Source organism: Drosophila rhopaloa, unplaced genomic scaffold (genome assembly GCF_018152115.1).
Source record: "Drosophila rhopaloa isolate 14029-0021.01 unplaced genomic scaffold, ASM1815211v1 contig_2, whole genome shotgun sequence".
NCBI lineage: Eukaryota > Metazoa > Arthropoda > Insecta > Diptera > Drosophilidae > Drosophila > Drosophila rhopaloa.
Genome location: NW_025335083.1, coordinates 22,971,528 through 22,984,770, shown reverse-complemented (window position 1 = coordinate 22,984,770; position 13,243 = coordinate 22,971,528). Strand labels below are relative to the sequence as shown.

The 13,243-nt window shown below is 39.5% G+C and overlaps 7 protein-coding genes across 7 annotated transcripts; 1 reads left to right on the top strand and 6 right to left on the bottom strand.

Moving 5' to 3' along the window:
* Positions 1-1,717: 1,717 nt before the first annotated feature.
* LOC108040233 (sodium-coupled monocarboxylate transporter 1) lies at positions 1,718-4,493 on the bottom strand. The gene is made up of 10 exons (XM_017117596.2): positions 4,403-4,493; positions 3,991-4,100; positions 3,718-3,867; positions 3,487-3,646; positions 3,365-3,430; positions 3,259-3,310; positions 3,130-3,197; positions 2,655-3,068; positions 1,904-2,595; positions 1,718-1,823 (listed from the first exon to the last, which is right to left on the bottom strand). The coding sequence occupies exons 1-10, from the start codon at positions 4,409-4,411 to the stop codon at positions 1,784-1,786; spliced, it is 1,761 nt and encodes a 586-aa protein (XP_016973085.2). The 5' UTR covers positions 4,412-4,493; the 3' UTR covers positions 1,718-1,783.
* Positions 4,494-4,995: 502 nt separating this feature from the next.
* On the bottom strand, positions 4,996-7,930 carry LOC108040287 (2-phosphoxylose phosphatase 1). The gene is made up of 5 exons (XM_017117701.2): positions 7,603-7,930; positions 7,101-7,419; positions 6,902-7,042; positions 6,255-6,840; positions 4,996-6,195 (listed from the first exon to the last, which is right to left on the bottom strand). Exons 1-5 carry the CDS (start codon positions 7,697-7,699, stop codon positions 5,575-5,577), a joined length of 1,764 nt encoding a protein of 587 aa, XP_016973190.2. The 5' UTR covers positions 7,700-7,930; the 3' UTR covers positions 4,996-5,574.
* A 318-nt stretch (positions 7,931-8,248) lies between these two features.
* On the bottom strand, positions 8,249-9,727 carry LOC108040226 (ubiquitin carboxyl-terminal hydrolase). The gene is made up of 4 exons (XM_017117584.2): positions 9,586-9,727; positions 9,309-9,449; positions 9,110-9,252; positions 8,249-8,849 (listed from the first exon to the last, which is right to left on the bottom strand). The coding sequence occupies exons 1-4, from the start codon at positions 9,619-9,621 to the stop codon at positions 8,486-8,488; spliced, it is 684 nt and encodes a 227-aa protein (XP_016973073.1). The 5' UTR covers positions 9,622-9,727; the 3' UTR covers positions 8,249-8,485.
* Positions 9,728-10,084: 357 nt separating this feature from the next.
* LOC108040251 (cyclin-dependent kinase 2-interacting protein) lies at positions 10,085-11,015 on the top strand. Its single transcript, XM_017117621.2, has 3 exons — positions 10,085-10,226; positions 10,281-10,727; positions 10,866-11,015. The coding sequence occupies exons 1-3, from the start codon at positions 10,154-10,156 to the stop codon at positions 10,997-10,999; spliced, it is 654 nt and encodes a 217-aa protein (XP_016973110.2). The 5' UTR covers positions 10,085-10,153; the 3' UTR covers positions 11,000-11,015.
* On the bottom strand, positions 11,011-12,431 carry LOC108040241. Its single transcript, XM_017117608.2, has 2 exons — positions 11,487-12,431; positions 11,011-11,313 (listed from the first exon to the last, which is right to left on the bottom strand). Exons 1-2 carry the CDS (start codon positions 12,174-12,176, stop codon positions 11,185-11,187), a joined length of 819 nt encoding a protein of 272 aa, XP_016973097.2. The 5' UTR covers positions 12,177-12,431; the 3' UTR covers positions 11,011-11,184.
* A 102-nt stretch (positions 12,432-12,533) lies between these two features.
* LOC108040255 lies at positions 12,534-12,843 on the bottom strand. Its single transcript, XM_017117652.2, has one exon. The coding sequence runs from the start codon at positions 12,841-12,843 to the stop codon at positions 12,610-12,612; it is 234 nt and encodes a 77-aa protein (XP_016973141.1). The 3' UTR covers positions 12,534-12,609.
* A 13-nt stretch (positions 12,844-12,856) lies between these two features.
* On the bottom strand, positions 12,857-13,236 carry LOC108040253 (protein CEBPZOS). The gene is made up of 2 exons (XM_017117636.2): positions 13,045-13,236; positions 12,857-12,990 (listed from the first exon to the last, which is right to left on the bottom strand). The coding sequence occupies exons 1-2, from the start codon at positions 13,175-13,177 to the stop codon at positions 12,857-12,859; spliced, it is 267 nt and encodes an 88-aa protein (XP_016973125.1). The 5' UTR covers positions 13,178-13,236.
* Positions 13,237-13,243: the final 7 nt, after the last annotated feature.

Sequence of the window (13,243 nt, the reverse complement as noted above, 5' to 3'; positions counted from 1 at the left end):
TTAAACAAGTGCTGCCGCCCAAATTCCTTTGGATAGAACTTTAAGTTTAAGGCCGAACATCTTTAAAACATACATATTCGTTCATTGGTAAAAACCCATGTTAATACAAAATATTGTAGGAAATCACTCATAATTATGGTTCCTAAACTAGTTGTCAGCTTAAAGGAAATTTACTAGAAGGGAATCAAAATAATAAAACCCTTAAGGTATATATTCTCAAAAATTACGCATACGACTCGTGTCTTAGTTGAAAAGTGTTTTCGTATCAAAGCTTAATTTCAAGACTGGTTTTGTTTTGTTTTTCACACCTAACGGCAAGCCTGTTCCTTTTTAAATAGTTAATATACTCTACAAATTAAAAATTCTTAAGTCCAATTACCATATCAAAAGTTACACTTTTTGTTTTAATTACGTATACGACTTGATTACCCTGAATCACGAGTCTTATTTAAAACGAATTCTATTCACAAAATTGGGTATAGTTCAGTGAATTTTATAATAGCTTAGCAAAGTTTGTCCCACTGTGCAATTGCAAGGCAACTCTCTCATTCCAATCTCTTATTGCATGTGTAACTGCAGTTGAGTGGGACTGGGACGGCGATATGGGGAACCATGCGAAAAAAACAGGGGGAGAGGGGGGGCGGTCGGGACAAGTGCAAGTGCATCGGAATCGGATCGAAACTGCCTAAGTGCAGACTGCAAACTGTGCCCCCACTCGCCAAAACACGAAAACAGCCCAGAAGACGAAGGCGCACTCAGCGGCGTGCAGAAAACCGGAGAAGCATTCTCCACTCTCCGTTGCACAGGTATTGGTGCATATACAGTGGGTATAGTTAACATGTATCGGAGATTTGTGCAAAAATCTCAAAGCGAATCAGTGGGCGCACCTGCTCCGCCCCCTTTTTTCTCGTTCGTCTCTTTCGCTCGCTCTCGGGTGTTTTTTTTGCAAGTGCATCGCTAGGCTGCGAAATCTGGGCTCCTTTTCCCAATGTAACACAACCATGCACCATGCGAGCGAAGATTGCCCCTAGGGTCCATTACGACACATACGTACGCTGTTTTATTTTTACGGGATTTTGTAAGGGGGATTAAAAAAACAGTCAGGAGTGAGCCATTACAACTCCACCTTCTCCTGCGAGCGATAGCGATATTCCCCTACCCAATGCCAGCTCCAGCTTTTTTGTTGCTCTTTTTTTCTTCTTTGCGAGCTGCGTGCACAAAAGTAACAAAATGTACTGAATGCCGACAGGCTCCCAGTTTTGTGAAGAGCAACGATTTTACATTACGCTGTTCTCAGTACGGTACACGCGCTCATTGCGCGATGCCCCCACTCGCTCTCTCTCCCCCCACCGTAGTGTTATGTGTGTGTGAGTGCCAGTGTGTGTGCTATGCTTGCGCGCTTGTTCTCCCCATCTTGGAGCTCCTACCCACTCTCCCCCTTCCCCACGGATTATAATGATTTCACTCCACTCCCCTCTTTTGTTTTTTTTCCGGCTTTGGCGGGGTCTTTGCTCTCGTTTGCTTAATCATTCTTGTTTTTGTTGCTGTTATTGATGCGCTTTGGGAGAGCGGAGAAAAATAGCAAGTGCATTTTTGGTCTCCCATTCCAAATCACTTTGGAGACTTTAAAAAATTGTAAACGTAAATTTAAATTATTAAGTTCAAACTAATATTCATTTTAAAGTAGTTTTTATTATGGTGTTAATTTTGTTACATAATTTTACATCGAAAAATTATAAAGTTGTACATTTTAAGTAATATTTATAAAATCCTCTTCCGCCTTTTAGTGAGGATTGCGTTTAAAGCATTCTTTTGGTAGGAATCTGAAATTTAGATGTTTTCTATTATGCTGCACCCAGATTATACTACATATGATAAGTAATTTAAAACTAAAGTGTATTACCTATGGATCACTGGTGATATCAAATCCGAATCGAGAGTCTTGATGTCTGTGGGCTTGGTCACCAGAGAGACCAGAGCACCCACAACGACGACTGTGAGCACACCAATTGGATTTATCCAATGAAATGAAAGACGGTAGAGTGAGAACACTTTCTCTTCGTCTACCCAAACATGATCAGGAAGGGTTACATTGCCCAAACAACCTTCAACGGACACCGGCAGTCTTTGGGAATTTAGTTGTCCTGATGCCGCCGCAACTTGCGTCCCGTAAGTTATCCATCCGGTCAGGAGAAAACCGGTGATTCCGCCCACTGCTGTGCCCAATGTATTTGACCAGGGAACCAGCATTCCCAGGGTAAATAGGCCAAATAAGGAGCTAGTTGAGATGGCCACTAACGACGTGCAGATACTCAACAGGCCACTCACTTTCTCCAGAATAAATAGCAAAGCAAAAGCTATAAAGCCCATGACAATTATGCTTGACTTTACCAAAATCGTGGATGCCTTTTCACCTGGTTGCATCTTAAAACAACCACGGACTACGTCATTCAGGATCACCAGGGAAGTGGAGTTCAAGACCACAGAGAGGGAACTTAACCCGGCTCCAAAAATACCGGCTATAAATAGTCCGGGAATTCCATAGATATGACCGACAGTCTGAACCACGAAGAGAGGCACCAGCTGATCGTTATTCTGTTCAGACACAAAAAAAATTGAATATTTTAGTCATCAATAAAATGTTGAATACCCACCATGATTAGTCCTGCGCTCATCGGATCACAATCTTGATATGTATAATAGATGAGTACACCCAAAAAGCAAAGAGCCGAGTAAAAAATGACGGCTCCAACGACAAAAAATGCGATGGAAGCTCTGGCCATTTTTAGTGAGGGAAGGGACATATAGCGATGAACCATCGACTGGTGCACCGCATTAATTGAAGTCCAGTAGAAGGTGCCACCGATAAGGACACTCCAAACGGTGTTACGGACATAAGGCGAGGGATTTATATTGCCGAAAGTAAGTCGTCCTCCTTCCTCAAATGTTTTAAATAAATCATCTAGATCGTCTATGTAACAGGTCGCCAGTATGGCCACAACCAGTACGGAAATAAACATGATCACTACTTGCCAGATATCTGTATGGACCACCGCCTTAAGGCCGCCCTGCAAATAAGGATTTTAATTAATAATAAACATAATAAAAAAGACAATCAAAATATTTTACCAATAAGGTATATATAGCGCACACCACTATAATCACCACTTCTATTACATAAATATTAATCCCCGAAGCTGTGGTTAAAAAAACAAAAAAGAATTTAAGTTATGTCGAAGCCATTTAAATATTGTTTACCCTGATTCAGTGCTAGGGCCGGAACAAAGACGAGGAAAGGCATATACAATATCTGAAATGGGTTGTTGATTAATAAAAGTACAAAATTTTAAAAGGTTAAACTTACCACTTCAATTATGAACAATATAGAAGCTATGCTTCGAATATTAGAGTGAAAACGCAACTCCAAGTACTAGATATTACAGGAAACGTTAAAAAAAAGTATATATACTTTGTGGATGAGCCTACCTCGAACGATGAGCTTACTTGAAGAGCTGAAAACACAGGTAAATATATATATGATACAGCTAGTCCTTGGATACAAATTGCTACGACAATTAGACAATATTGAGTCCCAAAATAGTAAATCTCAGAAGGTGCGCCCAACATTGTAACGCCCGAAATAAAACTGAAAATATAATATGAAAAAGGAGTAAAAAAACGTGTAAATGTGCTAATCTTTTGATTTTATTAGCTCACCTAGCTATTAAACTCATTCCAACAGGGAAAACCTTTAGATTGCGTGATCCCATTAGATATTCGTTCATCTTCTTCGATCCGAAGTGCTGCTTAGTTGGTTCCGGTAAAACCACATTTGGCGGGGTGCTTTCCGCACTCTTCTTGCTCTTCCTATATTAGTAAAAAATTCAATCAAGTTTTACCGAAACAAATCCTAAAAGTTTGCTTTATTTGGCTTTTAAATTAGCGTTTTATTGGATAGAACTAAACTTTATCCATCCAGTTCTTACTTACTTTATCCATCCGAAATAGAGTCCTGTAGCGATGGATATTGTGGTCATACCTATAAACACAATATAGTCAGCAGTTCCGAATCTGTAGTTGTCCATATTGTGCGACCTCTTCTGAAATAATGTCGGTTAAAATTCTTCAATTGGCACATGGAGCTAAGAACTAGAGAGCTATTTATCTAAGAGACCTTATCTAGTGTAAGCACAGATAAAAAATTAGGGGGATTTTAACAACATAATTTCAATTTTATTAATAGTTAAAGTCATAATTATCAGTCTAGATACTTTATGAACCACAATGACATCAATAAAACATTTTAAAATATTAACAAATCCCTCTAATTGGCGTTATGTTAGAAATAAAAATTGAATAATCACAGTTAATAAGTTTGTGAATTAAGCGAGAGAGTACTTACCATTTCCATGGAGTGTTTGATTTGATTTGTTGGTTTAAATATAATTTGTTTTTTAGCGAGTAGGTTTGACAAAGCTTAAGCAATATTTCCGTAGTGATGGAATGAAGCTCATATCAAAACAAATAAAGAAATCTTTTCCTATTCGAAAAATGTTTTTTTATATGTAAGTCTTTTTTACACTGAAAAAGTATCAACACCATTACATGAAATTTATTTTTTTGTTCATATCTTTTCTTGAGAATTTTTTGTTTTAATATAATTAATCAATATTTATATAAATACTTGAGGTAAGAAAAAACGACAACATTACGACTAAGATATCTTTATATGAGCATTAATATTTTTCAGTGAACCATTTAATTTTGCTTTGAGTTTTATAAATAAATTTATATAGTCATGACGAGGTCGCGGAATCGAAAATGCTCATAAATCACTATAAAAAACGAGGAACACATTAGGGTGGGAAATATCACAACTATTACGCCAAAGGCCTCTCAAACTGTTAAAAGAACAACGATAAAAGAAATGATTTAATAACATTCGAGAACATTTATTTTTAATTTAAAACTTTTGTAGATTTTTTTTACATCTTATCTGTAAGGTTTTTCTTTATATTATGCTTGGAATGTTTTGATATGTAGTTTTAAATTCCATTCTTCAATTACATATAAATTTTAAAAGTATAGATATTAATTTAATGGAAATGTTTTGTCACGTCATTAAATTTTTTATATTTTTTAATACAGATCTATAATTTTTTCATCCGTATTCGAAAAGTTGATATGTGGCTTAATTTTAAAATCTGAAAATATTATTAAATGCTAAAAATCGTGGAAAGGTTGTTCTCCAATTCTTGTTTTAAAATTAACTTTGTAATGTTGATATGCTTACGATGTATTCTCCTTTCATTGTTTCCCTAAAATTGATATTTTTTAGGTTGTATGTTCTTAAAAGCTAACAAGTGCTCCATTGATATGTATCGTTTTCGATTTGTGGATCAACAAGTTGAATGCGTTAACTTAATTCCAAATAAGTGTAAAAAGATAACATCGCTAAAAAGCGGTCGTTTTCGGTTAGGAAATCGGACATCGGTCTCCTACTTTTTTGGGTGGCATCTTAACTACTTATCACAGTTTGAAAAGGGATATTTGACTTTAGTTTTACTGGGGCAACTAGAATTCCCCAGCTTTTGGGGGATTGACAGCTCCACAAGCTTCTTTAAAATTGGTGGCATTCAGTGGACTAAAGTAATCCTCGTGCAGGAAGCGAATGATGTTCTCAATGGGACACAGGTCGGCTTTGTTTCCTCTGGAATCCCTGGTGACCCTTAGGCTCTTCCCTCCCTCGCAAAAATCGATCTGTTGCGTCACATCTTTTCCATTGTAAACCACTCGAAAATAGAAGTCTGTATGCGCTTCACTCCGATAAACTTCGAATGCCAGTCTGGAGGCATAGGCTATAGTTTGACCTTGACTGGTAATGATTCCCAAGGCAGCTGTAAGATACTGCATGGTGCAATCATGCCCAGAATATAGCACTAACTTTGTCCTATCGCCGGAGATCATCTTGAGCATATAGCTGACTATGTGACGAATCATTCCATAGGATCGTAACAATCCGGATAGCTTATAGTACGAGTGGCCAGCTGAGCGTTGGGATAGCTCATCCGCAAATGACATTAGGGTGTCCACATGGGCGGGCTCTACGCAGCCCTCTTGAGATTCTTCTGCCTGAACCGAAGGATTTCCATTTTCCACCTCGGGGGAATCAGGTTCCAGCTGGTTTTGTCCCTCCTAGAAGTAAGAATGGGTAAAAGCTCTGAGTTCTTAAAAATGAGGTCATATATAATCACCTGCAAAGGATTGACAACCGTTTCATCCTGATCTATATTGATCACATCCACCACCTCTTGATTAGGGCTCTTTTTCAGTGGCTTAGGCGTAGGAACTGGCTTTTTCCTACGACATGGCAGAGGAGCATCATGGCACAGAACTGTCAGCAAGGCATCCACGACCTCGAGGGGATTACTAATGCCATTTGGCGTGTGTTGAATTAAGGTTCCTCCGATCCACTGCATCACTTCCAGGACATCGCCTCGTTTCAGGAGCTGCTTGTCGCCCATGGCCTCCAATCGCTTTCGGAGAAGAGCTGACTGGGGACAACTACATTCCCCGAAACAGAAAGCCATGCTGTGGGATTCCCGGACATTCAGGGCTAACCATTTGTCTGCCGGAAGCAAAGAGAACAACATGGCCAGCGCCGATTGAAATGTGCGACGATAGCGAGTGGTGAAGACCACCACTTCATCAGAATTAAGGAGCGTGTGAGGCGTCGTTTCCACTGAAACACGATTAGGATTCGGTTTTAGTAAGAGACCCAGAGGATGGGCATAAACCTGATGCATGATGTCGCCCACATGAAGAAGCTGCGAAATGCCCCTGGTGGGTAAAAATTGGGTGAAGAATTATTACCGGCATTAAATTTTGTGCCACCACTCACTTGTAGGTGAGCTGCCCCAGCGGACAACCACGCTCTGTGGCGGGGAGCAGGGGAAACCCATGAAAAGGTCCCACCTTGTTCCAGTACATGTGATTTGAGCCCGAAGCGGAGCTACTTGAATTGTACAAAAAGCTGCGATATCTAGAAAATTCACATAATTAATAACTACTGTTTAAAGGCTAATGCTAACGCTACTCACCTATTCACCAGGTTATCTGTGCCACCACTTACGCCGCAATTTATGCCAGCACTGCGGACATGGGAAATGGGACCTCGGTCACCGTGCCTGATGACCAAGAGCACTCCCTGAAGCTTCCAACCCTCCAAGATGCCGCCATCATCCAAACGCTGGAGCTGAGGCAGTGGAGCACACCGTTCCCTGTATTTGGCGAATCGCTGGGCAGTGGAGGATGCGAAGGACTCGCCGCCCAAGGAACTGACGGTGCCAGACGAGCTGGGTCCAAAAGCTGAGCCACCTCCTTGATTCGACTCAACATTGCCCACGTAGCGATACATTCCTGAAAATATAAATTGAATTGTATTAGACATTTTAAAAATAAAATCTTGATCCCTTAAATTATTAAAATTCTTTTACTAACAAAAAAGTGTTTTAATCAATATTTATTTAATATGTATGTACTTTAAGTATGCAATTAGATAAGAATTTAAATATTTGAAATTGTGAAGTTTTTTTTACTAACCCGCTATAAGAAGGAATATCCAGATGCTAAGCAGCATGTAGCAGTAGAAGGCGCGATGTTGGGTGGCCATTCGCATCAGTTCCTTGAGCAGCCTCATCCTGGCCAGAAAGTCCGGCTCTTACCTACTACCCCCGGACTCCACTGCTACTCCTCGGCATCAACTCGATGGGCGGCACTCTTGAAGGGTTTCTGCTATCGTTGTAATCCTGTTCAGCGCTGAATTATTCTGGCAATAGGTCCGCTTTACAGGGAACTGATTTTGACAGCTGGCTGAAGAAAAACCTGGTTTGCTTGGTTAAAGGAACGTGAGGAGGAGCTAATGGGGGCAGCTGTCAACCGTCTACGTGGAGAACGGCTAAATGTCAGGGCATGCGCACTGGAGGCTATAGCGTTATCAGCTGTTTGCACAGGGGTGCTGGACGAAAGGGGAGAATTAAAAGTCGCCTAGGTGAAAGTATAAATCGAAATATTTAAAGATGATTCATACGATTCTTTTTCAACCATGTTATATTACTTATAATGCCACCTTTAAGCTTTCGATAAGGAAATTATACTATTAAGTACTTTTAATAACTTAGAAAATTAACTATCAACTACAGAAATAGAAAGAAATCGTATTTTACCCAAAAGAACACAACATAAAATATTCCGAATAAGCTTAGCATCAAGCTCGAATGCATTCTTTAATAACAAATTCAGTGTTCCCAATACATTTGTGGCTTTGGCTCAAGGCGAAATAAATATGCGTAAACTGTAGGCTAACCAAAAAGGCGGGGCTTCGTCGCCTTTTCGGCCCTAGTAAAAATATTATGGGTTTATAAATGTATATTGTGGCTGATCAGAGATCTTGGTGGTATTTAAGTTATCGAGAATTAGATCCAGTCTAATTCTGGGCCGGAGTTAGAGCCAGAACGGTGAAGCGCACCTCGTTGGGATCACGGGCCATGAACTCCTTGCAGACCTTGGCCGCATCCTTCACGAAAGTTTCCTCCGATGTTGGTCCATGCTTAATTGGGAAGGACTTGCGACCATCTAGCTCATACAGAGTGCCCCCCTTATTGACCAGGGCGATAAAATGATGGATCACCGTCTCGTGCTCGGCGGCATTGGTCTGACCCTCTTGAGCCAGAGCCTGATGATCGGCTGTGAAGTCCTTGTCGGTCTCCAAAGCCTGGCCACGCTCCTCCGGCGACAGCGAGGCTGTCTTTTCTAGGAAGGCCTTTAGAACTCCATTGTCGATATCAACTCTGGAAAAACAAAGTTTGTAATTAAAAAAGTACTATTTGATTAAATAAAGAAAAGAGAGAAAATACTACTGAATTAAAATTTAGAATGGTACAAAAACCTGTGATTTAAAAAGTTTGAGCAATACATTTTACTTTTAATCAAATACAATTTAAGCATCAATAGTTTTATTAAAGTAAATTGTAAGCCGGAATTATTTTTTAACTTTAGAAAATTGATTAATGCATTATAGAAACCGAAAAACTTTAAATGGTTAACCTACTCTTTGTTGTTGGCCACGCTGTGGATCAAGGCCACGGTGCCGCATGCGTTGTGCGTAAATTGGCGCATATAGAACAGATCGGCGGGGTGTTCATCCTTTACCTCCTTGATGCGCTCGTGCTCCTCGGCACGATGTTTTTCATACTGGAAATGGAAGCCAGTTAGGATAGAAAACCTAAGGTACAGGATATTAAGCCAACCGATTCGCTGCATGGGAAAAGCAAAATGAACGCCTTTACGGGACGCGGAATCCATTCCAAAGTATCCTCATCCAATCCGATGACGTCATTTACCGACCAGGCTGGCGACACGCCCAATTTATGTATGTACTTGGTCAGCACCTGGGAATGGGGAAACATTAATGGCGTCTTTATACTTAAATTCCTAAGAAAGCCCACATCCTCGCCAATAGCAACAACAAAGCATTTGCAAAACTGCAACACCTGATATTCCGCTATAAATGGGTAACATTCTTACCTCGGGATTAGATTCAAGAGGCGTCAAGGTTGACATTTTTCTGAAATTTATATCTTAACTGCGATCTGAATGAAAATTCAAAGGAAAATGAACAAGTGGGGTTTGTCTAGACAATTACCGGCACTTTTTCGTCGAGCTTAATATATTCCCAAATGGAGTGTATACATTGGTAAGGCATGCACATATCGATTGATTCTGTGCGACTATATCGATATTTGATTTTGATCAGAAATTGTTTTTCTCAAAAGTTGTTTAGGTAATTACCTAATAATAACAGTTAAAAAAAAATTTAATGATTTAAATACCTATTGTATATCTTAACAAAGTTTTGGGGTTAATAAATGCAAAATATTTAAGTTTGTTTTGCCTGCGTACTAAAGTTTCTTCATGCTTGCTACATATTTTTGAATTTGAATTGGAAAATTAAACAAAACCTTTCCCACTATCGGTATTCAAATTTGTTAGTGCTGAAAAATGTTTTAATAATGTTAACATATGTTTAACATTTGTCACTATAAAAGGTGTGTCAACACTGACTGAAGTAAACAACAATTAATATTGTTCTAAAATGACCAAAGCAAATAAAACGCCACAAAAAACAAGTGAAGCCAATATAAATGCCTCGCTGACACCAATTCGATGTAAGTTACCTTGAAATATAAGAAAACATCAGTGTTTATATATATTCTAAACAGTTCTGGATAGCCCCCGCCTGCAATCTCCCACAAGTCACGATTCGAATTTGGCCAACTGCAAAACGAGGTTAGAGACTATTGTTAAACAACTTCAGGATAACTACACCAAATGGCAATTAGCCCAGCAGAGAGGCACCTCCATTTGCTTTTCCATCGAGGCGAAGAAAACAAAGTGCCTGGAAAAACCGCAGGACGACGCAAACACCACTTATCCGGATGATCTGATCCTGCCCTGCAACAAACTGGCCATTATAGCATCGATATTTGGAGATATAGCCAATAATTCAAAGGAAATTCTAAGACAACTCAGAGCTATATGTAAATTGCCAGGCGCTGCAGTGGACACGATATTCTACAGGTCCTGGAAGTTGTCACAATTCGTTGCTTTTTGCAAAGAACTATCCGAAAGATATGAGCAGGAAGTCTTAGTCAAAAAGGAAGTGGCAGGTAATAATGCCTAAAGATTGACAATGATAATAAAAATTACCCTTACTATAAAATACTTTTTTGAACAGAATTGTTCTTCTCTTACCTTATTCAATCATAATTTACTCAAACTACCAATACAAATTTATTCTGTCATAGAAAACATTGCCCATTCGACTGAAAGAAGCCAGCTGATTGCGTACACTACTTTGTGGGAGTTTCCCGAGTACGTGGATTCCTATGTGCACTTGGGTTTTCTTCTACTCGCGGAAGAAGTTAATTTAAAGCAATAAAAAACAAAACATTTTAAATTGTTAATACAACTTTTCTCTTTTGTTTAATGTTCGGCAGTAAAACTTCATACAGTTTGAGATTTTGTGAAAGCTTAACCAAAAAAATGTTAATTCTACCAACTCTGGGCGTAAATACTATAAGAAAATGGGAATGCAGCTATTAAATGCTTCGTTATGTTTTTGTTTTAAGTCTGAACAGAGATCCTTTCCAGTCGAGGAACACTGTGGAACTTAGTCCACCACCAAAACCAAGCGCATGAGAGTCCCACGGCCAATGTGGTGAAGTACACTAAAGATGCCAGGTTGAACTTTTTCTGTAAAAAACAATAAATTATTAAATATATTTGGGTCAATACTAATCTATATGCACATTCCTGACATTATTTGTAAATTAAATTTTATTCCTATTCATGACCAGCTAAAACTGGTGCACTTACTATAGGTCAAATAAAAGATTGTACTTTGGCTATTAAAATGTTATATTCACCTTCTTGTTGCTCTCCTTGTCCTGGATATCCTCCTGGCTTCTTTTTTTCTGGGCGTTGGCTTCGATTTTCCTGAGGTCCTTGGCTATTTCATCAGTGATAAGCTTTACGCTTTTAAGGGTTTCCAAGGCGAAACAGCTGGCATAGCGTTTATCGCCCACGACGACATCCTCCGGGGTGGAGACCTGCAGCTTGTAGTTAGTGACTGCCAAGGAGGCGCGCAAGGACATAAAGTGGCTCGCGGCGTTGCCAAGAATTTGATTGTTATAATTCTTGGCCTCCGACTGGTTCTTAAGGTACTCGTAGCTGGGATCCTGATTGGGCATCTTGTCAAACATCTCCAGGAGCTGCTTACGTTGTTTCTGAGAATTGAATCCAAAGAGCTCCAAATCCTCGTCGGTAAGAGATGCCAGATCTCTGTAGCTGATGTTCTCGGCAATCAGCTTGTCCACACAACTGCTGGCGTAATCTGTTTCCACTGTGGTCGAGGAAAGGAGTCCGCTAAGGATCTCCCGCTCGCGTCGAGTATCCTTTCGTGCCTTTTGGTGAACCCAAGGACGCCGTTCGTAGCCCAGAAAAGCCTCGTCTAACTCCTGCTGATGGGTGCGCGTGTGGAAGTCCTTCTTGGCGTCAAACTGGATGGTCGGAGGCATCTTAGCCATGGCTACTAAAGGCACATCCACTGCGGACATTGTGCAAGTTTGTGTTTCCTTAATCTCTGACACTAATTGCAATTAATAAACCATTTAAAACGAATTGCGCTTAGTTAAGACCTGCTTCTTCTATCGGCGTTTTACAGCACTGTTGGCAGATGCTTAGCAGAAAATGTTAGAGATTAACATATGTAATATTTTGAGTGTTTTATACATGTTTATAAAAATGTTCTATCAACTGAAACTGTAACATGTTTCAATGTAATCAAATATATTAAATAAATAAATAAAGATTAACTTCGTACAAACCACTCTGGCTATTACATTTTGTTAGATTTTTAAAATGTATCTTCGACTTCTTTGGTCATTCTGCCCAACAAGTTTGTACACAAAATGTTATTGTATGTTTTAAATGCTTAACATTTTTTTTTTAAGATATAACAAGTTTGTATATTGTAAATGACGAAGCTTCCTAAGTATCCTTTTTGTCCACAGATGGTCTGTAGACTGGAGCACTGGTGGTGGCAGCCTCCTGCAGTTTCTTCATAAACAAGGCCTTCCTCTGATCATTGGCTGAACTGGAACTCGAGGCTTTTATGCGTTCTATTTTATCGGCATTCGGTTCTGTTAGCAGCATTAGGCCATAGCCCATCCCACCAAAGCCAATCAGCCACAGAACAGACTTAAAATAAGGATTACTGAGCATTTTTGAATGGTTCCTAATCGCTTTTCTTCAAGCCGCTCCAATAGCTCGCATCCGTCTGTCGAATGGAAGAATCGCCTACGATTTCACCGATTTTATAGTAATAATCCAGTACAAAGGGATAGTTTTCGTGGATGTGTTGGCGGAACTCTGAATAAAGGATCATTATTTACTAATCAGATACTTATATAAATATCCTCTCACCTCGATTCGTGTTCATGCGATAATAAACACCGTAGCTGGCCGCAAAACAAACTGCCTCCAGTACAAACAATGTCTTGGCACTTCCCTTGATGAATTTCCAGATGGCGGGCTTGGGTGTTTTGGGTAGCATCATAAAACAGGAGTTACGAATTATTAAACACGTTTGCTTTCTAAAATAAAAAAACAAAATTTGCTTACG

What these genes read in the sequence shown, in the direction of transcription:
- LOC108040255 (XM_017117652.2), bottom strand. Translation starts at nt 12,843, where the DNA reads ATGCTCAGTAATCCTTATTTTAAGTCTGTTCTGTGGCTGATTGGCTTT.
- LOC108040251 (XM_017117621.2), top strand. Translation starts at nt 10,154, where the DNA reads ATGACCAAAGCAAATAAAACGCCACAAAAAACAAGTGAAGCCAATATA. An exon ending in CTCGCTGACACCAATTCGAT is followed by an intron (nt 10,227 to 10,280) that starts GTAAGTTACCTT and finishes TATTCTAAACAG; the next exon opens with TTCTGGATAGCCCCCGCCTG. An exon ending in AGTCAAAAAGGAAGTGGCAG is followed by an intron (nt 10,728 to 10,865) that starts GTAATAATGCCT and finishes ATTCTGTCATAG; the next exon opens with AAAACATTGCCCATTCGACT.
- LOC108040226 (XM_017117584.2), bottom strand. Translation starts at nt 9,621, where the DNA reads ATGTCAACCTTGACGCCTCTTGAATCTAATCCCGAG. An exon ending in CTCTTGAATCTAATCCCGAG is followed by an intron (nt 9,450 to 9,585) that starts GTAAGAATGTTA and finishes CCCCATTCCCAG; the next exon opens with GTGCTGACCAAGTACATACA. An exon ending in AGCGTGGCCAACAACAAAGA is followed by an intron (nt 8,850 to 9,109) that starts GTAGGTTAACCA and finishes TTGTTTTTCCAG; the next exon opens with AGTTGATATCGACAATGGAG.
- LOC108040253 (XM_017117636.2), bottom strand. Translation starts at nt 13,177, where the DNA reads ATGATGCTACCCAAAACACCCAAGCCCGCCATCTGGAAATTCATCAAG. An exon ending in TCGCATGAACACGAATCGAG is followed by an intron (nt 12,991 to 13,044) that starts GTGAGAGGATAT and finishes TCCTTTATTCAG; the next exon opens with AGTTCCGCCAACACATCCAC.
- LOC108040287 (XM_017117701.2), bottom strand. Translation starts at nt 7,699, where the DNA reads ATGAGGCTGCTCAAGGAACTGATGCGAATGGCCACCCAACATCGCGCC. An exon ending in ACAGATAACCTGGTGAATAG is followed by an intron (nt 7,043 to 7,100) that starts GTGAGTAGCGTT and finishes TGAATTTTCTAG; the next exon opens with ATATCGCAGCTTTTTGTACA. An exon ending in CTGGGGCAGCTCACCTACAA is followed by an intron (nt 6,841 to 6,901) that starts GTGAGTGGTGGC and finishes TTTACCCACCAG; the next exon opens with GGGCATTTCGCAGCTTCTTC.
- LOC108040233 (XM_017117596.2), bottom strand. An exon ending in AAGTAAGCTCATCGTTCGAG is followed by an intron (nt 3,431 to 3,486) that starts GTAGGCTCATCC and finishes TGTAATATCTAG; the next exon opens with TACTTGGAGTTGCGTTTTCA. An exon ending in GGCCCTAGCACTGAATCAGG is followed by an intron (nt 3,198 to 3,258) that starts GTAAACAATATT and finishes TTTTAACCACAG; the next exon opens with CTTCGGGGATTAATATTTAT.
- LOC108040241 (XM_017117608.2), bottom strand. Translation starts at nt 12,176, where the DNA reads ATGTCCGCAGTGGATGTGCCTTTAGTAGCCATGGCTAAGATGCCTCCG. An exon ending in ACAAGGAGAGCAACAAGAAG is followed by an intron (nt 11,314 to 11,486) that starts GTGAATATAACA and finishes TGTTTTTTACAG; the next exon opens with AAAAAGTTCAACCTGGCATC.